General features: G+C 46.9%; 1 protein-coding gene across 1 annotated transcript in view; it reads left to right on the top strand.

Annotated features, from left to right (window-relative positions):
* SLC43A2 (solute carrier family 43 member 2) overlaps nucleotides 1-23,165 on the top strand; it is a 30,252-nt gene extending 7,087 nt beyond the window's left edge. The window contains exons 3-14 of the mRNA XM_067309554.1: nucleotides 2,970-3,159; nucleotides 4,129-4,184; nucleotides 4,946-5,022; nucleotides 10,838-10,930; nucleotides 11,786-11,919; nucleotides 12,360-12,562; nucleotides 13,206-13,349; nucleotides 16,909-17,047; nucleotides 17,695-17,827; nucleotides 18,806-18,879; nucleotides 20,419-20,542; nucleotides 21,429-23,165. Of these exons, the coding sequence (XP_067165655.1) occupies nucleotides 2,970-3,159; nucleotides 4,129-4,184; nucleotides 4,946-5,022; nucleotides 10,838-10,930; nucleotides 11,786-11,919; nucleotides 12,360-12,562; nucleotides 13,206-13,349; nucleotides 16,909-17,047; nucleotides 17,695-17,827; nucleotides 18,806-18,879; nucleotides 20,419-20,542; nucleotides 21,429-21,590 (1,529 nt within the window). The 3' untranslated portion in view covers nucleotides 21,591-23,165. The remainder of the gene's footprint in view (nucleotides 1-2,969; nucleotides 3,160-4,128; nucleotides 4,185-4,945; nucleotides 5,023-10,837; nucleotides 10,931-11,785; nucleotides 11,920-12,359; nucleotides 12,563-13,205; nucleotides 13,350-16,908; nucleotides 17,048-17,694; nucleotides 17,828-18,805; nucleotides 18,880-20,418; nucleotides 20,543-21,428) is intronic.
* The last annotated feature ends 4,700 nt before the right edge of the window (nucleotides 23,166-27,865 follow it).

The raw sequence follows: 27,865 nt of genomic DNA, 5'->3' as shown, positions 1-27,865 counted from the left end.
GTGCTGACCTGGCACGGGCTCTGAGCTGGGCTGGAGGGAAACCGCTGTTTGCCATAACCAGGTGCATTAGGTAGGTGAGCAGTTAGGCAGGTTCTCTCCCCGTTAATCACCGTCTCGCTGCGAGCCACCGGCATGCATGTTCCAGCTGCCTGGAGCGGCTGCTCTCTGAGGGACCCTGTGCACTTGCCTGCAGCCCCTCCGGACCCTGCCATGTACGGAGGTGGCTCTGCAAGGATCAGGGGGCGACGCGGTGCCAAGGCCTGCTTGAATCGCTTCCATCACGCCTCAGCGAATCTCCTCTTGTTGCTCGGGGGCAGCTGCTATTTTCACAAACAATATTTATTTCCACGTAGCGCCGTTGCCCGGCCCCTCCTCGGAGCTGGCAACGAGCAGATGTAAACAAGGTGGTTGGTAGAGGCAGGGACTGAAGTTTGGCACCTCGTCCCCAGCTTTCCTGGCTGCCGGGTGCAATCTTCGGGGGGGGCTGAGCTTCTGCACTGCTTCCAAGGTCGGGTCCTCTTGGCCTGGCTGTGCTCCTGCCCTTCACGTTGGCTGACAGAGGCTCTGCGCTTAGCAGGCATCTGCTAGCCGAGCTCCTTGGGGCTGTGTTGCAACTGTACATGCCCAATACATTAAAAATAATTTATCTGCTCTGGTTTTCGGTGTTGAATGTCTCTGTCTTGAGATCTGCTCTCGAGGAGGGCTGGCGGGCTGTTTAACACGCGCAGGCAGGAGTTGTAAGGTCGCTGCCCCATCCGTGTCCCTCCACCCCGCTGCCGCGGCTGAGTTGTCTCCGCAGAGTGCTGATGCAGGGAATTCACTACTGTTTTGTCACTTTTTTTTTTTCCCCTTGTTTTTCTGAGTTTAACCTCTCACCCACATCTGTTTCCTATGAACTTATCTGTGTGGAGAGCCCAGAAAGCCTTGATGCTATGGGGAAAGCCACGTGGCTGCTGCCTGCCCCGCGGAGATGCTGAGCAAACTCGGCGTGAGACACCCTGGGCCAAGGCAGGAGGAGATGACGACAAAGACTGAGAAAAGGAGTCGAATCTAGTGTGAAAAGGGCAGGGAGACTCCCATGTGCACCCAGGACTGCCTTCTGGCTTGGAGCTCGGGCTGGCGCGCTCCCCTCTGCAGAAGGGCTGCTGGTGGGACCTGGCCTTTTGGGGGATAATGTTGTCATTTACTGTCTCTACCTAGACCTAGCAGAGAAGAGAAGGCTGAGGGGGCAAATTAAGTTATCAATCAGGTATGAACAGCGAAGGGAAGGAACAAATAGTCATTGCTGACCACAGAAAGTTTGGGACCCTGTTAGTCAGGGTGTTGGGGAGAGCAGTGCAAGTGGAAGCAGAAACACCCCGCTCCTTCCCCAGGATATCGGGAGGGGAGAAAAGGGATGCGTTGCCAGCAGCTTTTAAGCCTCAGATATCGGTGTCTGAATTTCTGCCGATAGCCGACGTCTGGATGGTGGAGCGTGGCTTGTTTGTGATCGATGCACAGCTGGCAGGGTTATTTTGGCAAGTGGAACAAAATTGCCAGCTAGGAAGACTTGGGTGAAACCAGTAACTGTAGTGGTGCAGAGGCTTGGCTGGAAGGGGAGCAATTGTGAGATGGGGCAGTGTGATCCCTGCTGAGATGGGGCAGGCAAGAGGGGATCCTGTCCACAAGTTGCACCAACAGCAAATGTCAAGCCACCGGTACGTGAGGGATTCCTGCTAAATAGGTCTTGCTGAGAGGGAGCCCTGCTCTGGTCTCGCTTCATGCAAACATGTATGTAGATGTAGATGACTTATCTCCCTTTAATACTGAACTTTGCCAGATCAGTTATTAAATATGGAGGAGAGTGCTTTGTCACTGGCTTGCTGCAGCAGTAAAAAAACAAGTGCTTTGTCATACTGACGAAGGTTACTTAAACCTCCGATAAGTGCTGGGAGAAGGAGGGGTGGAGTGCGGTAGTACTCCAGGTTAATGGAAGTCTGATGGCACACACTTTAGGAGTTATGAGCTTGCTTGGGATAGGTTTGTAATAGCAGTTTCACTGCCTGATGTCAACTCTCTGCTGCAAAGAAAAGGGAACTTCTTCTTTCTGTTTTGTTTTTTTTTGAACTGTCCTGTTTCTGTGTCTGTTACACAACCCGAGCTCTGTTCTGCGTGGGAGTTTGCATGCAGCCTTCCTCATGTAAAGGCAAGAACAGAAAGCTGGAGATACCATTGATCTGCATGGCCTAAACCAACCTGGAAAGAATAGAAAATGTTAATTATGGGGCAGAAGTTAAAAAAGATGCATGCATCCATAAACAAGCAGAGAAGGCAGGTAACTGCCCTCCTGGGAGCAGGGTAGTTAAATTTAGGAGGGATCTTCTGAGCTGGTGCAGTCAGGGAGCCGGGGCGGCTGCTGCGAGCCCGTCCCTCGCTGCGGTGCCCGGAGCGAGGGTAGGAGGCTTGTCATTTGAGAAAGCTGTCACTCTGCGCCAGGCCCCGTCAGCCTCATGTCTGGATCCGAAACAAATGCTTTGGCTGTAGTTAACACTTCTAGTTTACTTTGGGGGTGGATCTGTGAGAACATGCTGGTCTTGGATTAGGAGTACCTTGTTTTTGTATTAGTCCCTTCTAGTCCCACTGGGTTTAGTCCCCTGTAATTGCAGAGCCCTTGTTGTATAGTTGCTTTTATAAATTAATGAATCTCCGTCCTTAATGTGAGACTGTTGCCCGGCTGCTGCTTCATGGAAGATTTGTCCCCTGGTGCCTGGAACCCTTTTCCTGTTCCCAGCTGAACTGACCATGTTTCCCTGGTCCTTCTGCTCTTCTTGTCCTCTGCTTCCTCCAGTTCTCACTGACTGTAATCAAAAGTGGGGTGCGATGGGTGTGTGCTTGGTGTGTTGTGGCAGCTTTCCTCTTCCCTCCTTACCGTGTAGCCGCAGCCTCCATCCCGACACGCTGCAATGACGATCCTCTGTTACCCCGTGTAGGAAACTCCACCGGCCGCCACGAACAAGAGAACAGCACGGATTCAGAGAACAAATGGCCTTCCTGCAACGCCCAAGACGAAATGCTGAACTTGGCCTTCACCATCGGGTCCTTCCTGCTCAGTGCCATCACCCTGCCCCTGGGGATTGTCATGGACAAATACGGTCCTCGCAAGCTGCGGCTGCTTGGCAGGTTGGTGTCTCGGGCACCCAGGTGGATTTGGGGGGTGAGAGCTGGACTTGGGATCGGCCAAGAGCCGCCAACCACACGTGGGACCCTGGAGCAGCTCTTGGATGACTTCAGTCAGCATCAGGCTGCACAATAAGTCGCTCCCCAAGGGACAGGCCTGGGACTCAAAGTCCAAATTTCAGCTCTCCAGCATCGCTCTGTGCTCCCTGGCCAGATGGAGCCTGGAGGAAGAGCAGAGTCATTTGTGAATCACGGAGGGTAGCTTTTTCCCTTGATCTTGGAGCTGTGTCCTAAGGGATATAAAACCAAGATGTTACATCACAGTTTGCCAGAGCCGGGGAGTTAACCCTGGGAGAGACGCAGCCTGCCTGCCTTCTCTAGGTTCCTCCTTTGCCACACAAGTGCTGAGAGTTGCTTTCTGCCCCAAATAGCAAAGTTGTCAGCAGCTTCTGTCATAGCACACAGGGATTAGTGACTTTGGGGATGCACTAGGCCCCAGCTCTGCTAAGTTTTTAATGCCTTGAACAGTACCAGAAACCATACTGGCCTGTAGGCAGAGCAGGGAGAACAGGGCAAGTCCCTGTGACTCAGACCATTTCTGAGAGAGGACTGGGAACGACTGTCAGTGCTATGGCCCCAGCTGTGCCTCACGGCGAAGGCTGCTGCTGTCTCTGGTCACCTCCTGGTGAGGGTTGGTGAAGCTCTGTGTGCCAAAACCAGTAGGGAATTTGGGTCCAGCAAGAGCCGTGTCAGAGTGCTGGAAGGAAGGGTCGGCTCTTCAGCCCTTGTGCAAGGTTTGTCTGTAACACCTGGCTATTTCCCTAGATTTTTCTTCCCAGATTGCCAGTGTTCCCGCCTTTTATACAAATTATACAGTGGTTGCCTAACCCAGTGCTGGGAAGGTAGAGGCATGCGTGATTTTGTGCACGTAAGGCTGTCAGTAAAAGACTCATGGCTTCAATTCTGTTTCAGTGCCTGCTTTGCTGTGTCCTGTGTGCTGATTGCATACGGCGCCAGTAACCCAGACTGTAAGTATGCCTTTCTGTGCTGAACTGGAAAGGTTTTGGGACTGCAGTGCTTCTGAGGGGCTCGGTTCTGGGATGCGGATAAATGTGCATGAAGCCGTGGGCTCTGACTATAACCTTTCCTGTGCAGTACCAGGGTCTTGCTGGGGACACAAGTCAAGCATGTCGTGGCCTATGTGAGCTCAGTGGCTCTGGGGAAGGCTGTTTTTTGCAGTTGTAAATGGAGAGCACAGCAAGAGCCAAGCATCTGAGATAGCCAGGTCTCAACTTTGCTTTTGGGCAGGTCCAGGTGCTGTACATGAGCAACTTCCTAACTCTGAGAAAGCCATGAACTTGTTTGAAATAGCACATTGTGTGCAATTACCTTTCTCAGGTCCAGGAATGGATGGAGCTTGCTCCTCAAGATCAGATAGCGAGGTGGCAATTTTAAACCAGTTCTCTAAAGTAAATCTGCCTTTAAGACCCATTCAGACAAGCCGCCTCAGCAAGACTGTTCATTAGAGAAGAGACCCATCCGTCCTGGAGCAAGAAGATCCCATCCTGGCTGCTGCGGCGGGGCAGAGCCCGTGCCCTTCCTCGCTGTGTGGCTGGGGCAGTTGGAGTGTGTGGTCGGATGAGCTGGGTGGGTCAGGTGCAGCGTGGCACTTTCTGAGGGTGTTGTTTCACTGAGGCTTCACACGTCAGGATCAAAACCCTGAGGGCTCTGTGGTCTCTTCTCCCTCCCCACCCCAGTAAATGTTTTTGGTCTTTTTTTGTTGTTGCAGCTCTGTCTGTGCTGATATTCATTGCGCTGGCTCTGAATGGCTTTGGTGGGATGTGCATGACCTTCACATCGCTTACGGTAAGTGAAGAATTATTACATGACTCTGTTTTATCCCTCACTATGGCTGTGAGCTGGGCTAGCAGGAAAGACTGAAGTGGATCTTTTACCTGTGGCTTAAGTAGCACGTGTTTTTATTTGGGTGCAAATAAAAAAAATCAGGTGCACTCCTATATCTGAAAGACTGAGTATTAGCTTGTTATTCTAAGTTGTGGGTTTTTGTCTGTGCCTTGCTGCCTGCATCTCAGGTGAAGGTGAAAAGAAGTTTGTTTTTGTGTTGGACTCAAATTGCTGTGTGCCTGTACACAAAGTGCTCAGCTATCTGGGACAGGATGGGGGCGGGTTGCACATGTGTTTGCATTGGATTTAGCTTTTACATCCTGAAGGAAGAACCAGCAGGGCACGAACCCCTTGCAGCCGGGTAGGACTGGCTTTCTGTAAGTGCCAACTAACTGCTGGGCTGCTGATGAGAACAATAACAGCCCCAGGATTGTTTGGGGCAGGGGAGAACTAATACAGCCTGCATCTCTCTGCACGTGGCTGTATTGTGTCCCTCCCCAGGAGAGTGGTTGTGCTTGAGCACAAAAACTTCTGCTCTTGTAAGGGTGTGAGTCCCTTCCAGGTTTTCTTGGAAATGCTGAGTTGTTGAATGCACCCAGCTCCATCTGCACAGACCGCTTAGATCTGTTGAGTTAGTCCATTGATTGCAAGCATCAGTCAGCAGCTGTCAGCTGGCCCTGTGCATTTTGGGGTTCTTGTTGCCTGGAGATAGAAGCAATATCATTCTCAAAGTAGCCGCTTTGTTTTCTGCCTCGTTATCCTGATCCTTGTCAATGCAGCTGAAACGGGGCTGAGTGGAAAATCTCCCAGAAAACAGCCTAGGAAGCACTGACATTTCTTGGGCTGGAGCTGAAAACTTTCTGCATCACCTTGAACTTGCTGCTAAAGTTGAACTTGCTGTTAAAGTTAAACTTTCTGTTAAGGTTGCTTCTTATTTAATGTGAGTTAGGCACTGGCTGAACCCCTGAGACCTAAATTTGACAGAGGCTGGATTTACAGATCACTGTTTTTACTGTGATGTTACTGCAGCTGTTGCTTTTATACATTCAAAACTTTCAAAACTCTATGCAGATGTTGATCTCTCGTTCATATGTAATGTCCCTTTCTGGAAGCCTTGGCCATAGCCCCAAAGAACTGTGGGGTAAATGTCATCCTTCCATGCTTCAAATAAAAGCAAGGAAGAGAGGAGCACGTAAGAGCTGCTGTGGGGAGAGAAGCGGGCTCCCATCCTGCTGCTACCAGCATTGGTTATTTTGTGTCTGGGTGATTATTAAGGGGAAACAGATTATTTCAAAGCCACCAGAGATAATGGGAGGGAGGGCAAGGAAATACTGGACGTGCAGTATTGTGGCTTCTAGCAGACAAAGAAATAAGCAGAGCCACCTATTAGTGCCCTCATTAGTGAGCCAGTTCCACAGCACTGCGGAAATACGGCCGCTGCAGGAAGGTCAAATCTTCCAGGAAAAGATCTAAGCTTTGAGGAGGTCTGAAGCAAGTAGCGATGCTGTGAGTTTGCACAGGGAGGCCTCAGGTAGAGCCCATCTCCTCCAGGCAGTAGTGTGTTTCATGAAGAGCTGAGATGGCTTCAGGCCTGGCTTCTCGAATCTGGGTACAGATGTTGCTTGTTGTGCCTCTGAGCAAAGCCACGCAGAGGCGTTTCAGTACCTGAGGCGTGCGAATGTGATTAAAAATAGCCTGAAGTGGGAGGGAAATGCGTCACCTGAATCACTGCGTAGCTGTGACCAATGACTGTTAAAAGCGCGTGTATTTTACCCATTGGCACCTTATGAGCTTGTCCTTGCGTGGTTCTGCCTGCAAGCCGGGGAGCCCACAGTTGGTGACTCAAGAACCATCTTCCATGATGATGTGGTCCCTTGCGGACTCGGGTCTCCAAGTGCTGTGGGTCCCTCCCGGCTGTCTCCGTGGGCCACGGGGAGGGAGATGGGGATGGCAGGTCTGTGGCTTGCAGGCCTGGGGCAGTGTGGTTTGCACACGTGCTGCGCCCTGTACTGTGCCTGGAAGGTGAGGCTGAAATGTGTGCTGGAAGGGGAGACTCGAAGACCTCTTTAAGGACGCTCATTGCACACAGCCTGTGAATGCTAATCAACTTCTTGGGCCAAGCAAGTTTGTTCTGGCTGACACAGGCACCGACTGCCAAGGGTGCACGTGTGCCTGCAAGTCAAAGCAAGGTGACCTCCTTCCCTGCCAGCTGCAAGCGACCTGCAGCACTCCAGGAAACGGATCAAACCCACTGGTGCGTGAGCTGGTCCCGTGCCACCCCAGGCTGGTTAGAGTGGCTGCTTCCTAGCAGGTTGACCATGAAGGGAGCCTCCGTAACGCGTGGGTTTAGGCTGCTGTCCTGATGCTGTGGCTCAGGGATCAAAACCTCCTGGGACACCCGTGTCCGGTGAGCAAAGCCTGTTGCAGGGACCTGCAGGCCCTGTGCAAGGGCCAGGGAAGGAGATGAACGGGATCTCCGAGAGAAACAGCCTGGGAGACTGCTCTCCATGAAGCTTTGCCTCTGGGGTTTGGAGCCTTTTTCAGTAACGAGCCCCAGGATTTAATGAAAGCCAAAGGCTAGCTGCAGAGCAAGCTGCCTTTGCTGGGTGCCTCGCGTTGCTGCTCAGGGAGGAGCGAGCGAGCAAGTGGTGGTGTTCCCGGTTCTGGGAACAAGGTCAGGCTGTGCCTGTTGTGGAAATGCAGAGGGGAGATTTCTGCCGCGTGACTTGGTCTTAGCCAATATAAGTGAAGACTGGAAATGGAAACAGATCTGTGTTGGTGGCTCTGACAGCAACAGAAGAATCTGGCGCTGGTTCTGCTCCTAAATTATTTCATGCAAAGAAATAAACATGTGTGATAAATTACCACAAAGAGCCTTTTATAGATTGTTTTCCTGTCCTGTTCTCCTTTCAAAGAATTACAGCTGCTTTGCTCTTATTCTCCGCTACAAACAGCGCCCTTTAATTTGCCAGGGAGAGGGGGAAGCATCTTTGCGTTGGGAATCTTTTCTGCTCGGAAATCTTAGGAGTATTTAGGGCTCTGTGATCTTTTGTTTGTTGGAGAAAGGGAACAGGATTTTCCGTATGCCTTGGACAAATGGGGCAGTTTGAGGTTTTCCTGAAGAACATATTTTTAGTGCCTGTATAATGTCCAAATATACCTCCTGATAGGGAAAACAAAGTTTAGCTTGAATAAAAATACCATTCTCCAGTTGTCTAGTTCTCAGTCCCTTGATTTTTTTCCAAGCAGTCCTTGCAAGAAGAGGGAAACTGGATTTGATTATATTACTGTGCTATCGTTTGTTGGTTTAAGCAGTTATTTCCTACTAAGTGTCATAAAGATGTAAAAGCAAACAAATACAAAAGACAAAGATAGCTAGTTCACGCGTGGGTTTTCCTTTTCTCATTTGGCAGAGTGGGGACCGTCTCCAGGGAAAGACTGAAAAATTATAAGAATAATCAAAGGTCTTAAACTCACTATGGGGCAGAGGAGGAGATAATCATCTGCAAGAGAAAACTAGGAGATGATTTTATCGGAGTTTAGAATGGCACGCCTGCAAAAAAGGACTGCAGGAAGAAACAGTTACAGTACAGAAAAGTTACGTTAGTCCCTATCTTTCAAACAAGGTGTGAAGTTAATTATATGTTGTGTATTATTGACCTTTAAACAGCTAGAAGCTCTAGGAGTTTCTCTCATTTTAAGTCTTCTGGAATTGGGAATATCATACTAGTATAGGCAGAAATTACTGGGGGTCCTTTCTGGCCTGTAGAGATAAGACCAGACTGAGGATCAGACCTTTTCGGTGGTATAAAAACAAAGAGCCTGCTTGTTCTGCTTGTTTGTCTCTGTGGTTCTTATTTTTCCAATGCTCACTGCTGTGAAGACAGCTTGAAAAATAGGTTAGTAAATATTGTGCATGATTTTAGTAGCTGGACTTTAGTAGAGACCTACCCAGGCATCACCAGTGCTGGCACTTGCAGTCTGAGAGGTTTTCTGTCTAGGTCTGGACTACTTTTCCCTTTGCCTCCCCTCTGCTCCTTCGGGTGGTCTCAGGCTTTTCCTCCCCAAGTGCTCAGTGGTTGCAGTTGCCTCTTAAGATCTTATCCAGTCCAGTGCATCTCCTCTGTTCAACTTTCTTTTTTAATCTGGCCACTTGCTTGGTGCCAAATAGGATTTTAGGAAATCTCGAGCCTTTCTAGGACTTCTGTCCCAATGCCGGCAGAAGCAGATCTGGGTTTTCTCTGAACGTGGCTGCTCGGTTTCAGGCCTGCTCTAAGTCTCCGATAGCCCCTGGTGCAAGAGGATCCACCTGGGAGTTGCTTGTCTGCTGTATGAAAAAGGCTTTTTGTGATCTGACTCTGGGGAAAAACAGCCTGAGCCAAGAAGCAGCTGTGTTTGTGGAGGTGTTGCCCTGCGCTGAGCTCCCCAGCAGCAGCTGTTTGTTGTCATTTCTGGGGATAAGTTTAGGGTTTGGGGTATTTGAGGTTAAACAAATGCCCTGCCTGGTAACAGCGACCGGCCTCTTTGCAACCTGCAGGTATTTTATTCTGCAGATACTGTTTTCTGGGATGCGTGTTTAGGCCGCTGCCTCCAAGGAGAGATTTTGTGCCTGGTAACAGACCTTTGGATCCTTTGCCGTTTCCTGTCTGCAGCTCCTGAAAGCAGCCCGTTGGCAGCTCTCCCAGATGCAGGGATCTGGGGATGGGTGTGGGGATCCTTGTTGCAGACAAGCGCAGCGTTTTCTGCCTCGGCCCAGTGTCCGCTCGGGGATCTCCGGCAGCAGCAGGCTCTGCACATCGTTGCTGCTGTTCCCCGGCTGGGGTTATCTGAGGACCTGGAGGCTGCACTGCACAGAAAGCTCCGCAGTGAGACGGAGGGATGATAAACAGCCAGATGGATCCTACAGTGTTCCTGCACAGGAATACTTGTATTGTAAACACGCTGATCCTGCCATGACAAAAGCCAGATTTGCTTGCCTTAAATGCCACTCCTGGCAAAGATGGATTTGTTTTCCAGTAGCAAAAGGGGAATCTGAAGAGAGCATTTGCTTGCTTCGATTCCATCTAATATTCTCCAGATCATTTTGTTCAGTGTCTTTAAGCAGATGAAATGGTGGTTATGCTTTCAGTCTTTCTAGGCACCTGCAGTGTCCTGCTTTGAGGCCCTCTGAGGCTGACATGCTACTGATGGCAAGTGAATTTGGGGAGGGAATGACCTGAAAAAGGAGATGGGAGGGAAATCTGTCCGCCTGAAGCTGTGTCTCTGCCTGTTGACCTGCTTCAGGAGTATGGGCTGAGCTCTCTGTAGCCTATGACTTAATGCTCTCCCTGTAATTTCCAGCTTGCAGACCCTTAGGCAGTGATGGAAACTTGTTCTCTTCTGGTTATTTAAAAAGCTGCAGACTTGGGGAAAGGAACTAGCAAAGAAGGAACAGGGGCAGGTGCAATGCAGGACAAACACGGCTGTGCTAAAGGTAATGAATGCGGAGTATGTGGTCAGTCTGGAAAGAAGCAGTACTTTTACACACGTTAATCTTGGATCGTAGACGCTGCCTGGCAGTGGAGACGCCAACGCAGCCTGCAGCTCTTGTGTCCCAGAGCACTATCGTGAAGAGCTACATCATTCTTGAATAAAATTGTTTTCTTCAGGCTCTGGTATCCAGAGGTCTCAATCCTAAATGCCAGGGTCTTCTCAAGAGAGCTTCCTTCCCTTTTCCCTTCCCTCCCCTTCCCTTCCCTTGGCCACAGTGTGTTTCAACCAATTTTTCTTTCTCCAGTTGCCCAACATGTTTGGTGACCTTCGTTCCACGTTCATTGCTCTGATGATTGGCTCCTATGCTTCTTCTGCTGTTACTTTTCCAGGAATCAAGGTGAGGCTGTGAGATTGTTACTCATGGCTGGTACTGGTGTACTGGGGTTTTGCACTGTTTGGCAATAATGTGGAAAGAAAGAGGGACTATTTGTTAAAGTACTCATTAGAGAAGTGTATTTGCAAGATTCAGTTCCTGTCTGTGTTGCAGACTTCCCACATGACTGTCCCAAGAACTCAGTAAATACTGTAAAGATAATGGTCTGTTTGTTAATAGCCCTTAATTTTGAAGGCGTTAAGAAGAGGGGGGAAAAAAACAAAAAACAAAAAAACCCCCCAAAACTAAAGATTGCCATTAGTTTTATGAAAGGCTGCTTTTTTAAAACTCTATCAAGACTGTAAATATAAATGTGAAGTCTTAATCTGTGTGATCACCACAGGCGTTTGGCTTTGATTGCTGTTCAGAGTTAGGAAACAGAGTTGCAGGGACAGAAGACAGCCACTAGGGCTGCTTCTGTAGATCTCTAGCGGTTCTGGACAAGCGATGTTTCATCACAGAGTGAGCGTAAGTGGCATATGGTTATGGTAGACCTTTCTCAAGTGTGCAGGGCAGTCCCTGTTGGCTTTCCAAAGAGTAGGTTCTAGATGAAAACTCTTTGATGGCATTGGTTAGTGCCATAGCTGCATGCCATCCCTGCTGGAGGTCCTGGTGTTGTTGCTATTGCTATTATTAAAGATGTGCAAACATGTCTCTTATCGAGCCTGCATGCCACAAAACTGTTACTGCTTTTGTTATAATCCATTCTAATGTCGCACACTGCTCTGCCCCACAACTTCACTCCAAACCTCATCCAAAGAATATCGTAACATCTTTCTGCTCTGCTAGCAAATAACCATATTGTGTTGTGATTTCCAGGTTATCTATGACTTTGGGGTCTCCTTCATCCTTATTCTGCTTGTCTGGGCAAGCTGTGCAGGATTAGTTTTCCTCAACTGTTTCTTCAACTGGCCGCTGGAGCCTTTCCCAGGTCCAGAGGACATGGACTATACGTAAGTGTCATCTAGACTGGCCCCAAAGGTTTATCCCATCCTTAATCCTCTAGAAAGTGCCAGCACAGATAGTTTGGAGGAATGGGCAAGGAACTCCCTTGCCTGTTGTTAATTGTTGACTTTTCTTCTTGGGTTGGGGATTGATGTACACCACTAGCTTTATATCTTGACTGGTGAATATCTGGAAGGCTGAGCCATCCAGTGCATAGGACTTGTGAAGGAAAATGATCTGCCAGTAGCAATAAGCATTTCTGTATTGACCTGTGCCAAACTGGCCCAAGGGAAGTGTCTGTCTGCGCTGTGGGATCCCAGACTACTTGTGGGTTTGTAGATGAAAATCAGTGCTTGAATCAATCTGTTGCCTTTCTGACTCCTGCAACTCTGCTACCTCTGATTCACCACCCTGTGTTGCAGCTCTCATTCTCTTTACTGCCCAACAGGGTGAAAATAAAGTTCAGCTGGCTGGGATTTGACCACAAAATCACTGGGAAGCAGTTTTACAAGCAAGTGACGACCGTGGGGCGCCGTCTCAGTGTGGGAAGCTCCATGAAGGGCCCCAAAGAGCTGACAGCCTTGCAAGAGAATAACAAGCTCTGCCTGTCCACAGTGGACCTGGAAGTGAAGTGCCAGCCTGACAACACAGGTGTGGTTCCCTGGGTGCCTGAGGGATGCTTGCACTGGCAGAAGACCAGTGGCATCTTTGCCATGCTCCAGACCTGTTTATACGAGATACTATGTGATAAGTGATCCATATATTGCCAAGGCCATGTGCCAGCTGCCATTCTTTAAAAACAGGTTCAGTTATATAAAGAATCTTGCCCTTGTACGCTTGCCTAAATACACCATGTGTTGCTGCCCACAGTGGGGAGTACAGCATGGGTAACTGGTACTGCTGTGGGAGGACAGTGAGGTTGGTCATTGCTGTCTCTTAGATAGACTGCTGCCATCGTGAGCAAGTTTTCCTTAGACAGGAGTATGGCAGAAGCAAATGGCTTGAGATTTCATTTTGCTTTAATCCACAGAATTAAGCGAGACTTCCTTCCTTCTCCCCTCTCCCCAGTTACTAGTAGCCAAACTTTAAGTAGTTATAGCCATCCATGAAGGAAGTTTGTAGTGCACCAGATGGCTGCTAACTGTGAACTCCTTGGAGCTGTCATCTGTGTGCAGTGTTGGTATGACTAGCTAGGAGAAAGCCAGCTAACCCAGGGGCCAAAGCTTGTTCTGAAATCATGTACATTTATGATGAGATGTTGCCTTCTTCAGAGACATTATTACTCCTTCTGCAGCTTCTCCCTCCTTCATGAAGAGCGTCTTCAGCCCCATCTTGTTGCTCAGCCTTATCACCATGTGTGTCACTCAGCTGAGGCTCATCTTCTACATGGGGGCCATGAATACCATTCTTGGGTTTCTGTCTGGAGATGAAGATCAAGGTAGGGTAACCTGAAGACTTTTGTCTGTTTCCTTGGAACTGGGACCTGACCCAGCCTTAGTCCTTGCAAGAAGCCAGCATGCCCGATTACTCAGCAGATACACCGTGTTTGGCAATTGCTTGTGCCAAAGTGCAGCTGACAGCTGCTGGTGGGGTCTAGCGGAGCTGGAGCTGGCCCAGGGCAGAGGGGCGGCGAGGTAGACACTTGAATGTCAAGCTAATTTTAGCACAGTGTCTGTTAAATACTATTCCATGTTATTTCCCCAGATGGGTTGTTGTGAGTAGCCTCTCAGGACAGACTGTGATGATTTTTTTTTTTTCATTGGAAGACCTATCCCATCAGGTATTTGCTTTGCTTATCCCAAGCAAGCACAAAGTACAGAGCAGCTGACTCTCATGACTAATGGTTGGACTAGGTGTCTCGGCCCAGCAGCGGGGGTGGGAAGGGTGAAGTCATTGCTGTTTTGCGCAGCTTGGTGTGTGCCGGGGAGGCTCGGGGCAGCCGCTGCGCTGGACTCATCTGTATTTAGCTCTGATTCAGTACATGGAGCAAACAGGAAAGAGTACATTCGTTTACTGTTGTTGAAAATACCCGGGATTGCAAAACAATACTTAGCCCATTTTTTTGTCCTTTGTAGTAAGATCCAGTCTGAACTTGTTGAATCTGGATTGCGTGAAGCTGATAAATCAAGAGGCACTCCTCTGAAAACAGGAGTGAGCCCTGGGGGAGGGAAGGAAGCTCGGGAAACTCCAAGTGCCCTGGCATTCCCTGAATTGCTTTGTTTCTTGAGCCTTTGACAGCCTGCAGCACTCAGCTCTTCATCTCCTGGCTCAAGAGCCAATTTAGACATGAAGCAGTAAACAGGACAAACTTCACACTGCCTACCTTTCCCAGCACAGCTCAGTTTTCTGCTTACCTTGTAACTCTTTCACCCTGATTTTTTTTTTCCTTTTTTTGCCCTGGCTTGCTCTTGTTATTTTTCTCTTTTTCTTCCTTTTTTCCTCCCCTTCTTGGTATTTTAGGCTTAATGTTAAACATATATGCTGCTTATCTTGTTTAGATCAAACTCTGTGTTAAGAAAGGGGTTATGGCCCTTGGGTATATCATTTTTCTGTGCCACATTTGAGACTTTTTTTTCTTTTCTCCCCCCTCCCCCTTAATGCAGCCTGGGCTTGCAGTGCAGCCCGCTGCCTTGGTGTTTCCATGGCATCAGCAAAACAGTAGTATTGTCTAGTGGCAGCAGTGTCAGGCTGCACAAAGGGTTCCAAGAAGTGCACAGATCTCTAGAAATCTAATCTAGGGGGATCGGGAGAGGATGGGACACTGTACTCCCTTGGGTGCCATAGTTCTTGCTGTTTTTCACATGTACATGATTTCAGGGAGCTCCACCTGCAACTGCGCTCAGGAGCACTGGGCAAGGGAAGAAGAGAACGGAGTCATTCTTGCAAGTAACGTTAGTGACAAAGAAAATTTAAAGATATCTAGGAGCAGAACAGGAGAGAAAGATGTGGGGAAAATAATGGAGAGAGTAAAATCTTTACGTTTTTGTCAGACACTGTGTCCTTCTCGATAGTCCTGCTTCCTGTGCCTACTACAGTGACTTAGACTGCCATGAAACCTAGAGGCAGAAAAAGCATTCAGCCCATGGCTGCTTATCTTCCGAAAACCCTCACGAGATGGAAGACAAGTTAAGGATTTCCATAACCCTCTAAATCACTGTGTAATCATGTTGTCAGCTTCTCTCCTCTGTCTTCCTATTTGTTGTGTTTGGGATTTGAAATTTGGCCAGGTCGCTCATAAATTGACACCTTGCTACTAAATCTGGCAATACTTGGAGACCTGCGTGGAATCAGAGTGTGCTGGAAACCTCAGCTGCCCGCGGTCCTTGTTCGGGGCAGTTCCAGGTCTGAGATGACATGTGGCCAGGGAGTGTGCAGGGCTGTGCCCGTGCATGCAGCCCTTTGCTGTTTGTTCTCTCCAGGCCTCTACTGAACCTGCTGGTATTTACTCGATATTGTTGTTCTTCATCCTGAGGAGGAAAGGAAAAAAAAAAGGCTTCTAAAATGATAGACAAGCCAAGAAACTCTGTTCCTGCGGCAGCTACGATCTCTCCTTCCCTTCCCGCACTCTCCCCATAAACTTTATTCCTCACTTCAAGTTGGCTTCTGCTCTCAGTGTTTAGAGCTCAAGACTTAAGTGTTCAGAGTAGCATGAAAAAGCAAAACTTGACAATGTGGCTAGCTTCTTACCCTCTATTAAAAAATAACCAGACAACAGCAGACCAGCTCCAGGAGTGTTTGCAGAGGGTGATACCACCTGTCTCTCTTGGCTACAGCAGCTGCTGTAATGAGATGAGATGTGGGGCCGCTTCAGGGCTTGCCTGTGTGGCAGTGATGGGGGCAGGAATGGGCGTTCAGAGACTGGAGCTGCAAGTTCCTTTTAGCTTTCTAGCCAGTGGCTGGAGCCAGAAATGTATCATCCGGTGCCATGCCTGGCACAGCAAGGGAGCCCTGCTGGGTTTTTTGCTGCAACCATCTAGGGGGAGAAAGTTTGTTGGAAACTTTTTGCAGTTACCAGATTAATTTTGGTATAGCTCATGTCTGTATTGCTTTGGGATAGCTCTAGAGATGTGTAGGGAGGGACAAACTAAATTCCTTTTGGTTATGTTTTGCTTACGGTGCTGTAACTTGCGAGCACTCTGTGCTGAGATGGGCAGTTTCAGAATTGCATCTTTTTCTCAGAGCTGTGGTACACTGACTCACCAGCCCTTCCGTGTGATGCCTGCAAATCCATCACGTGGGCTGTAGTGAGGAAGTGGAAAAAGCACTGCGGGGTGGGGTGAACTCTCTAGTAACAGGAGGGGAGAGTTTCTTCCAAGTCTGCGTGCATCAGCTGTCCCATAGTGATTCACATAGAGACTTCTTCCATCTTTAATATGCGGGGAATTTTCATCAGTTTGAAGTCCTGACAGTTGATCTCAGATGCTAGGTTTCTTGCTACTAATCCTTCCTTCTCTCCACTCAACCTCCAAATTGGTCTTTTCTGCACAAAACAGGTTAGCCCTCACCTTCCCAGTCTGGGTTGTCCCTGCTGGGCTAGGGCAGGAGCTTCCCAACTGGAGCTCCCAGCAAGGGAGGAGAGGAGGTGATTAAGGCAGGGGTGACTGTTCAAGGTTTATTGCTTTATAAGAATTTTCCTTGTTGCTCCTAGACATAAGAAACCTTTTGGCACTGAGCATTTCCTGGGGTGCCATTCCTGGAGACCTAGCTACTGTTGGGCTGATGCTTGCTTCACCTGTCCTGATGCTGCACTAGCATTTTCAAAGCAGCAAGCCCAGTATGTCCACTGTAATGGTCTGCCTCTGAGAAGCTAACTGATGAAATGGGTTTTTGGTGTCTCAGCTCCTTCAGCCCTTCCGGTTAGCCTGTGAATACAGGGGGTCTGGGCTCTTAATTAGAGAAACGATCAGCGGGGAAGAACCATCTCTTTGCTGTCCTTTGTTCTATAGCTGCTAGCATACCCCTTGGACTGATGCACTTTTTTCTCTCTCCCCCTGCAGTGAGTCTTTACACTTCCATTTTTGGTGTGTTGCAACTGCTGTGCTTGCTGACAGCGCCTGTGATCGGGTACATCATGGACTGGCGACTGAAAGAGTGTGATGATGCCTCAGAAGAGAACGAGGAGAGCAACGCTGAGCAGTGCGTAGTATGCGCCACATGGGACATGCAGCCACGTAGCAGGCCCCCTCTGCTCTGCATAATATCAAATGTTGTAAAGTGATTTAGGGCAATCTTGATGGGGCAAAAAGCAAACGAATACAGCATCTTTATTTCTGTATCCCAGTATATGACTTGTGACCTAATCCACGCCTCTCTGTGACATTGAGGGCTGAATTTGTATTTTGTTTCCAGCTTTGATACCACCATTTCAGAAAGATGTTGACTAACTAGAAGTCCAGAGGAAGGCAGTGAACAGAGGTCTAGAAAACATGATTTGGGAGGAAAGACTGAAACAAATATGGGTTCTTTAGTATAGAAAAGAAAGCCTGAAGTCTTCACTTTGTAATTGCAAAGAGGAAAGAACCAAACTCTCTTCCGTGTCCACTAAGATCAGTCAAGAAGAGCGAATTTAAATTGTAGTGGGGGGATGCACACTGTTAGGCTAGAAGGACAGGCTGAGTAACCGCACTGAAATAACTGCCCAGCCTTTCCTTTGTCACCTCTCTAGACAGATCTCTAACCTAACCGGTTTAGATAGGGCTGATGTGGGATGTGGAAAATCCTGCTGTGAGTTCTGGTAGCTGCTGGAAGTGTTTTTTGTAACACAGTTTTTGCTATCTTTCCAGAAGTGACAAGAAAAAGAAAAAACGTGATCGTCAGATTCAGAAAATCACCAATGCCACCAATGCCTTTGCGTTCACAAACCTTCTGCTGGTTGGATTTGGAGTCACCTGTCTTATTCCTAACCTACCGTTGCAGGTGAATAGGTCAAATGGATGGATGTGCTGGAGGGGCTGGCAGCGAGGGTCCTGGTGAAATGGCCGGGTGGTGCAGGGAGGTCCTGCAAACCAGCAGAGCCAGCTGATGGCAGGAGGGCTTTTTGGCACTGCTAGGAGAGAGTTTGCTGCTGCTTTGGGAACCCCAGCTGCCTTAGAGTTGAAACAAATAATACAGTGCAGTTTACATCTCTTGAGAGAACCTAAAGAAGTAGCTATAGTTAAAATGTCAGAATTGACTTGCAATTTTTTTGGCACTTCTGAGTTTCTGCAGCTGAGCTCTGTAGTCAAAAATACTTTCCTACTGAGGTCCTCTCAGTAGTGCCTCTGTGTTTAACCTGGGCCTAATTTAAGCTGCTGACTGTCAGAAAATTTGCAGTAAGATGCATGACACTAATATAAACAGTAAGTTATTTTTGCACCAAATGCTACCCTGAACTATGCCCAATGATACCCATGGGATTATAAATCTGTTAAAATATTTGTTCTGTGGCACCACCTGTCTTTGGCAGAGAAATTTAGTGATTTTATTCTATAGTTGAACATACCTTGATGACGTAGGAGAACAGCTGTAGTTTGGTCATACTTGCATATTGTCTGCAATAACTTGTGGAAAATTAACTGAATTGGCAAATTGCTCAATAAAAAAGCATTATGACCCTGGCCGTGGTTGCTGGGGGGCATGTCTTTGCAACAGTGCCAGCTACAAATCAGATAGGTCTTGTGTGTGGTTAACCTCGGGGGCACTACATGCTAGTCTCCTCAAAGTAAGGAAATGCACTGCTTTTAGAAATGAGAACAGTTTGTCTTTCCTTGTGCTGATCTTTAGGTTTTGGTTCTGAGCTCTTCAAGCCTGCCTTGGTGCTAAAAAGGAGAACAGCTTTTAGGAATGGTCGTGTGTTGGGGTCTGGGCACATCTAGATGGTATCTGGCACCTGACATTTTCTGTTTCTCTTTCCAGATTCTTTCCTTCATTTTGCATACAATTGTGAGAGGATTCATCCACTCAGCTGTGGGAGGCCTCTACGCAGCTGTGTAAGTCTCTATTTATAGTGAGTGACTGGCCAGGTGATTCTGTTTGGGTTGGTAATTTCTTCAGCTGAGAGGGAGCTCAGGAAGTTAAGTCTTCATGGTCAGAGGGGAAAACTGATGTGACTTGCTTCCTTGGTCAGTGCTGGATGTGACAGTAGCTGGACTGAAGTCCTTTTTTTGTTGTTGTTTTGTTGTTTGGGCCTACAGCTAACTCCTTTGGCATAGCTACTGCAGTAAGATGGGCACAGCTATATGAGCCTCAGGGGACAACTAGATTATCAACACTGAAGTTATATAGTAGGAACTCAAGGCACTTTTTTTTTTTTGGTCCTACAGTAAGTAGCTATGTGCATAAAACATTAACGTTAATTGAATACATTGCTACTAGTCTGCTCTGAAATTACATTGGTAAAGCATTGCTCAAGATACCATTAATGAAGCCTACTCCCTTTCCCAGGATGGATCATCTATCCTGTTTCCAACTTATCAATAGATTAGTCTAAATACTCTTTCTTATTAAGCAATGTTTTGGTTTTGAAAACAGATCTGCCCCTCTGTCCTGACCTGTTGGACAGGGGAACAGAAAGAAGCTGTTGACCTTTCTGTTAAAGGTTTTGGTCTTAGTATACAGAGAGTCCAAGGTAGAAAGCCTGTCTAAGACTCGATTCAAAAATGCATGAACTTTTGCTAGAAGGAAAAACTTTTGTCCTAGGCAAGGTAAATGGCTGTTGCTGTACTTTTCAGCTTGCTTGTAAATTAATCCTGTCTGGAACTTTCTGGATTGAGGTATTTTTGGTTTGAATGTGACTTTTCTTTGAATATTCAAACTTTTTGGTCCAATTCTCCTTTTCTAAGCTTAGTTTAACCTGATCCTTTTCAAACACTGCTCAGTCATGAAGAGAAAGATGTTGGACTGTTACTGAGACTTATTTTTCTATCAGTAGTATCTGGTATTCAGCACTTTCCAATCAACAGTATTGTTTAATTTGACATAGGATCAGACTTGTCCTCTAAAAAGGAAAACATGCTAACCTGTTGTGCAGGTTTCACTCTCTTCTAAAGGGAGCAAATTGTTATGGCCAGATGAAAATGATTGCTCAGCCGCAAGTGCTGTCATGTGGATAAAGAGGCCTTGCTTTTAACTAGTAAATATCAATGTCCTTCTCCCTTTGCATTAGGAGCAATAGTTGTATAAGCACTTCAACCTGTTGCATGGTACAGCTGCAAAACAAAACTCTGCAATAACAAGTGCTAGATCTGACACTTAAGTTTTAAAGCTCATCATGAGAATAGTCTAGAGATGAAGCCTCTGGCCCCATCACCAGTTTCATTCTGTTCTAGAGAGCACTGTGCTAAAAATGGGTATAACTAAAAACTGCAGAGTAAGAGGGAGTTGCACAGAAGGCTGGGAGAGAAGTTCTTCCTACTGTGCCTCTCTTGGGACTGTGCTCTGTGTTAGTCTGTTGGGAATGTAATCTGATCTGGGGTGATGTGAACAGTCAAGGTGACACGTAATAATTCTGCTGCTTTCTCTGATGGCAGATACCCCTCTACTCAGTTTGGCAGCTTGACAGGGTTGCAGTCTTTGGTCAGTGCCCTTTTTGCCCTTCTGCAGCAGCCTCTGTTTATGGCATTGACAGGACCTTTGGAAGGAGACCCTCTCTGGGTAAGTCTTTCTAAAACTTAATGTGTAAGCTTGGTGGTGAAGATGGTTTTGACTGATTTCTTTGAAAACAACGGGCCTCCTTTGCATGACCTGGTTACAAACAGCAAATTTTACATGCTCCTCAGTCTGCTCTTACCTTGGTGCTGTCAAGAACCTTTTCTGTGTAAGTACTGAGGCCCTAGGAGGGAATGCCATTAACCCCTATGTATATGGAAAGGGAGGAAGGGAGAAGGCTGCTGGAGTGCCTCCTGCGAACAGGTTCTGTGTGGTAGGCATTGTAAAATCTCCTTTGAGCTACTAGTTCTACATATCAGTAAATTCTGGTTTGCTGATGTTGTCAGGAAAGCCAAGTGGCTATTGAGGGTTACTGTGTGGTGTGCAGTGTTTGGCTGAGAATCTGTCCGGGCAGCTCACTACAATCATGACACAGGTGGTCTTGGAGAGGAAGAATAGGCTACATGTGCTCACGCCTGCATTCCAGCAACCTTAGGCTCTTCCCACAATTGGCAGTGGTTGTGAAAAGAACCACAGCTTAAACTCTACTCCATCTTCTGCTTCTGAGATTGAGAAATGTCAGTCCTGTAGACTAGCTATAGCCTGTCATAGCGAGGGCTGTAACAGCTCTGCTTGTTTTGTGGAACAAGAGATTCCTTCAGCTGTGATCCAGAACAACAAACTCTTGCAGCATTTATTTTATACGCATGGTGCTCTGGTCACAGGAATATAAATAAAAGTACAGTGGAGGCTGTTGCCAATACACTGAACAGGGCGCCTCCTGGATAGCCTGTAGCTGAGTGATATGGGCAGGGTTCTGACGCTTCGGCATGCATAACTAGGTTGTCTTCTTCCTAGCCTTCCTAATTTCATTTTGTCTTTGTTCCTGCAGGTGAATGTTGGCTTGCTTGGTCTGAGCTTCCTGGGCTTCTGCCTTCCCATCTACCTGGTCTGCTACAGACGCAGGCTAGAGAGAGAAAGAAAACAGAAGAATGATGATTCCAAACTCTTCCTCAAAATCAATGGCACTCCTAATGAGGAAGCCTTTGTGTAAACTGGTGCTTTGAATGCAACTTCCCCTGTACAGGTTCCTGCCACATCCGTGGGCTCTACCTGTGGTGTAAGCCAGGCTTTTTCTTTCCTGGCTCTGCCAGTCTTTGCTCATCACTGGAGTGAGGGCCATACAGCATGACTGAGCTTTCCTCAGATATACGGCAGGAAGAGACTTCCCACTCCTTACTCCAGAACATGGGACATTTTTTTTCCTTTTTATTAAGGCTACACAGTTATTGTGTCTTAAATTATTCCCTGATCACTCTCTCCAGCAGCAGGGTCTCTGCACTGGGGAGAGTGGGGGAGAGAAGGAATTGGAGGGCTGGGGAAAGAGGTAAGAAAGACCATAATTAGAGCTTGCAAATGTAACACACTGAAGTCTGGGGTTTTCCCCCCTCCTTCTTCCCCCAACCCTGGCTGACATTGTCTCGGATGCAAGCTGCACTCTCCTCCCTTCCCTTAGGTTTGGCAGTGGCCTTTCTGCTTGATGGGTAGCTGGATTCAGTGGTTTTACTGTCTATCTAGACATATCCCAGACTGTTCCTGAGGCAGGGAAGGGAATTTCTTCCTATGGGTATGAGCAGAACTTCAGTATACTGCTAAACGCTGGCTGCTGGTGTTGACAGCTCCCAAATCCTTTATTACTACATATGGCACAGACTGTGAGCAATGGATCTGCCTTCCACACTGAAATGAAGAGCTTAGTGGACTGCTTGGTCCTATCCCAAGCCTTCAAAGGCCTGGATTCCTCTTCCTCCTGGCCTGTAAACCATCTGTACGTGTTGTAAACTGTCTGCAGTCCTGAACCTTTCAGATAGGAATTGGATCTTGTTTACCGATGAAGTGCTTTGAGACTTGTTGCCTTTTGCCGTCTCCTCCCTCTGAAATGACCCTGGGAGAGGAGCAGCAGCTTGTACTTAGTAAAGTGGAGAAGCTTCTTGAAGGTGGGTTCTGGGGCTCCACACACTTTGGTATTCATGTCTCATGAGCTGACTTGCTGTTAAATCAAGAGTGCAGAACACTCCTTGCATCTGGTAACTGGATCCTGTGAACACATGTCAGGGCGATGTGGCAACATAATTTTTCCTTTAGCCATAGCCTATTTACATTGTTCTGATAATAGCCCCCAAGCTGCTGAACACCAGGTTACTGTGACTGACCAAAAAGCTGCTGGTTTGGCTGTATTACGAGCCTTCTACGATATCTATGCTCTGTCTGGACAGAGTACATGGCGATTGATTGTATGGTGAAGCTGACTTATAGAGCAATACGTGTGGGTAAAGGTGCCCCAGGGTCTGTTTGCCATGGAGGGAATACAAAGGGAATTCTTGACCTGCTTATTTTTATATTGTTTTTCCTAGGTCTTGTCTAAGTAGACATTTCTCCCCTTAACCTTCTCGATGAGGTCAGTAGCTCAGCCTCTGTACCCTTGTGATGAGCATTAAGCACTGCACCATTTGGACCTGCTCTGAGCAGGACTGTGCTGCATTGAGGATGAACATCACCAGCAGGTGTGCAGCAGCATGCATGCTGGGCTGGGCTGAGCTAGTGGCTGCAAAAAGGCTGGGGGGCGGGGGGGGGGGAAAGCAGTTATGAAGATGTGGTGGTATTTTCTGAACTGCCAACTCCTGCATTTACTGCAAAGCCTGGCAGCGGGTAAGTCATTAAACTTCATGTCTGGTTGGAAAAGTATAAGACTCAATCGCTGTCCTATGAACAAGTTGGGCATCGGAAACATCAGTGCGCCTGGACCTGCTGGTGAGAAATTACCTGGAAACTGGGTGTTAACTCCTATACTGATGGTTTGGAACATGCAGATGCTCAGCCCAGCCAGGTTTTCACCATCCTAAATAGCAGGCTTGGCAACCTCTTGCCCAGAGCCTCGGGAGGAATCGCTGAGTGTCAGAAACCCTGAGGAGCTGCTTGCTGGTGCCCTTGTCAGGACGCAGTGACTAGGCAGCTTTGTAGGACAGCAGCGCCATCTCGAGTCACTGCCTTCAGATAGCTCCTGTGGGCAGTTCAGATGCTACTACACTCCACGGTACCTTTTAGTCTTCAGTCACTTGTTTTAAAAATGACTTGCCACTGAGTATTTTACACACTTGTGGATTATATTTTTTTTACGTGTTGCCTTTATTAAATGTGTTTGTTCCAAGACAGCCTTATCGCCTGCTGTCAACATGATGTTGTTCTTAAACTTGCATTTTCTTGTTTGCCTTTATAGCTTTGGTGATGATTTACTGACCTTCCCAGCTTTTTTTTCCTTGTGTCAAGCAATAATTAGGGAGGCACAGTTATGATTTGGTTTCCTGCTCACTTGCAATTGTCTCAAGTATGTGTCTAGAAATCCACCAGCAGTAGTTCAGCTTTCCTGTATTTCCAGAGGGCTTTTTGCAGATTTCTGCATTCTGTATTGCTATACTTGCCACTTCTAAATGTTTCTAAAAGAAGGTTCCTACTCTTGCTGCAAGGTATTTGTGATGTGAAAATGACATTTTTAGTAAGATTTCAGACAGGTGAGTGTCTGAGCCACAGTCCTCAGATCACAATATCTGAAAATAGACAGCTGTTTGAGGACTTCAGTGTGCTAACTTCACCTTAATTTCAAAATATTGAGCATGGTATCTTCCACTCTGCCACCTGAATCCCTGATACGAATGTCCCTGCAAAATGGTGGAATACAGTCTGAATGGCATGTTTTCCTGGAGTCACAGTGGAGATGCTGCTGCCTTTGAAGTGTGTGCAGCTAAATTAAATGGAGAACACCCTTTTATTCCTGCCATCTACCTCCCTACTGCAGTTCCCAAGTCCTGCCCTGTATTAGGAGTATTCTCCAATCCAGTTTCATGTGCTAAAATACTGGATAAATGTGATTAGTGTCTCTGATGTGGCACAGTGTTTAGAAACTGCTAGTCAGCTGTAAGGAGGAGAAGAACATATGTCTTTGAGTCAAGGTTTCAGGCTCCCTTTGCAGATTCAGAGTAAAACATGCCTTTGGCTTGCAGTCACAAGGACTGATGGATACACAATGAAGCTTCAGTTGTCCGGGTTTAAATGGACAAATGGGAGTGCTTTCTCGTGCAGTGCAAAGTCAAGCTGTGGAATTCATTGCTGCAGGATGTTGTGGGGAACAAAGTATAAATGGATTTTTAAAAGGGGCTAGTTAAATGATGGTTTAATACATCCACTAATTCAGGGAGATTTAAAGTTACTGTAAATAGGAAAAGTATGCCAAGGAATTACTACTTTTCCATGTGCTACTTTTCCATTACTACTTTTCCATGTCTTTAAGAATATGCTACTATACGATGGAGGAAATACGCTGGGCCAGGTGGAATGCTGGTCTGATCTTATAGGGTTCATTTTCCTCCACCAGTTGTGGACTAGACTAATTTTAAAGGCAATCTCAAATTTATCTATCAACAAAGCTATATCTGCATGTACAATGTGCATATGCTCTACTGACTGTGGCGTAATTACTTAAATGCTGCATCTCCTGCAGAGGTGGGCCCCTAAAAGGACAGCTATAGTATTTTGGCTTCAACTTCCTCTACGTGTTGTCTTGCATGGTGCAGAAAAAACATTGTCAAGACAGTTCTGTTAAGGCAAACTGCCCATGGGCAATCGCGTTTGTTCTCTGATGCTTATGGAGACACAATCATAGATTACTTAAATCTGGAATGGAATACAGCATTTCTGCTTTCCAGCCAAATGATGCAGGACAAAGAAAATTCCTGATGTACTCTTCCACATGCGTGAGCCACCCAGTGAAAAAAATAAATGGGCTACCAAAGGCTAGAGAGCTACATCAGTTAAATCAATAATGCATTTACCTGTATAATATAGGTTAATGTGTTTAACTGGTTTCATAATTTCTAAATTCTAGAACTTAAACTTTTTTAATGCCCCTTCTCTCTCCCCCTTCTTCCCCCACCCATGTTAGAAGTGCTAGGAGGCAGTTGTGGAAAAGACATCATTTCTTTGGTAGAAGCATCCTTAACTGAATGTAATTAAACAGAAACCTGATCTGTGAGTCCTTGCCATTTGCAGAAGCACTCAAATTCAGTGATGCGACTGTATAAAGGTGACTGCACCTTCTGGAGTAACTGCTCCTGGTTTCTACAGAGAACTCTCACATGCATTTAATAAGTGTTTTTATTTAGGGAAAAGGGAGTGGGGAAAGGACAGAGAGCTCTTTTGTTTTACTGAGGTGTCAGTACCTAAAACCCATGGATGCAATCTTTATAGCACTAATGTAATGATGCTACCAAGAGTAGCAGAGAAAATCTGTGCTATTTTGCTTAATAGTCTTATAACTTTATTCAGTAAGCAAATCTTGCTGAGAGTCCAGCTTAACTGCAGTGCTGTTAAGTGATTGAAATGTTTAACTCCCCACAGCAATGCCTGGCCTCTTCATGCTCTGTCTATAAAGGAAAATTGTAGGATAATGAGATTTTAACTAAAACAGTAAATCACTAAAATGTTTTAAAGTAGGAGGTTTCTCTCTTGACAAGCTGATGAATTTGGAAAATACACTACAAAATATAAAGCAGATACTCCAAGGGAAAAGAATGGAATCTTAAAACTACAAATTTTCTGTTACTTTTTTTCCTTGGAGTGTTTTCTTTATCTGCAAGGCTTTTGGTATTCCCTACTTCCCAGTTTAGAAGTGCAAAGTATTCATAATGCAAGCTAATATTACACTGGTATTCCTGATGGGAAGGGCCTGTAAAAACAGACACTTCTGATTACATTTCACAACACTTATCTTCTCTGGAAATAGCTGAAGCAATGATGTATTATGTAGATGCATTCTCATGTGTTAATTATAAACTCTAGAGGCCCTTGCTTTTTTTTTTTTTCCTTCCCCCTTCTACCTGGGTTGCTCTGCCTGTCTTTGCGCGATCTGCTTTTCTCAGTGTACTGTGCTCCGCACCATCGTCCTTCCTACTGCTGCTCATTACTCCCGTGTGCCCAACTCCTCTATTGCTTGCTCTTTATTCTTGGAACAATTCCCGTTTTCAGAATGCCCCCCTCCTTTCACCCTCCTGGGATTAGCCTCCCCTACCTCCTCTCGTTCCTGATTTTGTTGTTTGTTTTTTATTGTATCTGTCAAAGTTCAATTGTAAACTCCTTGTGGCAGGGCTCTGTCATGTGTTTGTAAGGTGATGTGCGCTCTTACAGGACTATCTAAAAATAAATGTGGTATTAAGTTAATCATTGGTTTTCCTTTTGAGGCTGAACATAATAAAGTTATTGCTTGGTTCGTAATGAGGCTGTGTAAGCATGGACATTTTATATGGTATTGTCAGCCAAATTGCTTGGCTGCACTTTGAACAGTTCCTTGCCTTTTTTCTTCTCCAGGCAGGACTTAATGGCCAGATTTCAATTAATCTCTGAGAAAAAGCTTAACTTAATTTTTTTTTATTTAGATAGCAGCTTGAGAAAGAGATGAAGCTTAGTTAATACAGGGCAAGCTGGTATCAAACAATCACAGCTTTAGGCTGAGATGCTACAGAAGAGGTGCTGGGATGTCCATAGGAAGGCTGCATGTAGCAGTTAAACATGCTAAATGTTATGGGGGTTTATTTTTTTATTTTTCCAATCAGAGATAGTCTTTACTACTCTTATCTCTGGAATCACAAAGCAATCTAGCCCTGTTTAGCCATTTTCCTGGCTGTGGCCCTAGGTACTTAAATATGGTACGTATAGGTCATGTAGAAGGATTTTTGTAATCGTCTTCCAATAAATATTTGGCGTTTTCCTTACTACTAAGTGTAGCCCAGACTGATGCAGCTCTTAAGTAGTGTTGAAACTGAAGGAGTGCAAATGCAATAAATCACTGCACGCCCGCAAAACAGAGCGACGTTCTCAGAAAACCGCCTGTCCTCACAAACCGGTCAGTTGGAGACGTCTCCATTATCTGACTGCAGGCTCCAGCCATCCACCAGCTCCTTGCGTTCGCACCCACCGTCGTTTGACATCCCCCCCCCCAAAAAAAAAAAAAAAAAAAACGGCAGAGGAGAGGCATTTGGAGAAGTTGGTGACCAAACAGCTGGAGCTGCACATCCGCTCGAGGCGCACCCGGCGGTGGCGGCGGGCACCGAGGAATGGCGCGGCGGGGCCGCGTCGCCCTCAGGGCGGGCTGAGGGGGCGCGCGGCGCCGTGAGGGGCGAGGAGAGCGCGCGCGGAGGGCGGGAAAGGCGCCCGCTCCCCCCCCCCCAGCCCCGCAACGGCCGCCCGCGAGGCGCGCGCGCGCCGCTGCTGAGGTAAGGA

Source organism: Apteryx mantelli, chromosome 22 (assembly GCF_036417845.1).
Source record: "Apteryx mantelli isolate bAptMan1 chromosome 22, bAptMan1.hap1, whole genome shotgun sequence".
Taxonomy (NCBI): domain Eukaryota; kingdom Metazoa; phylum Chordata; class Aves; order Apterygiformes; family Apterygidae; genus Apteryx; species Apteryx mantelli.
Note: the sequence above shows the minus strand (reverse complement) of the source record. Positions and strands in the feature narration are given on the sequence as shown.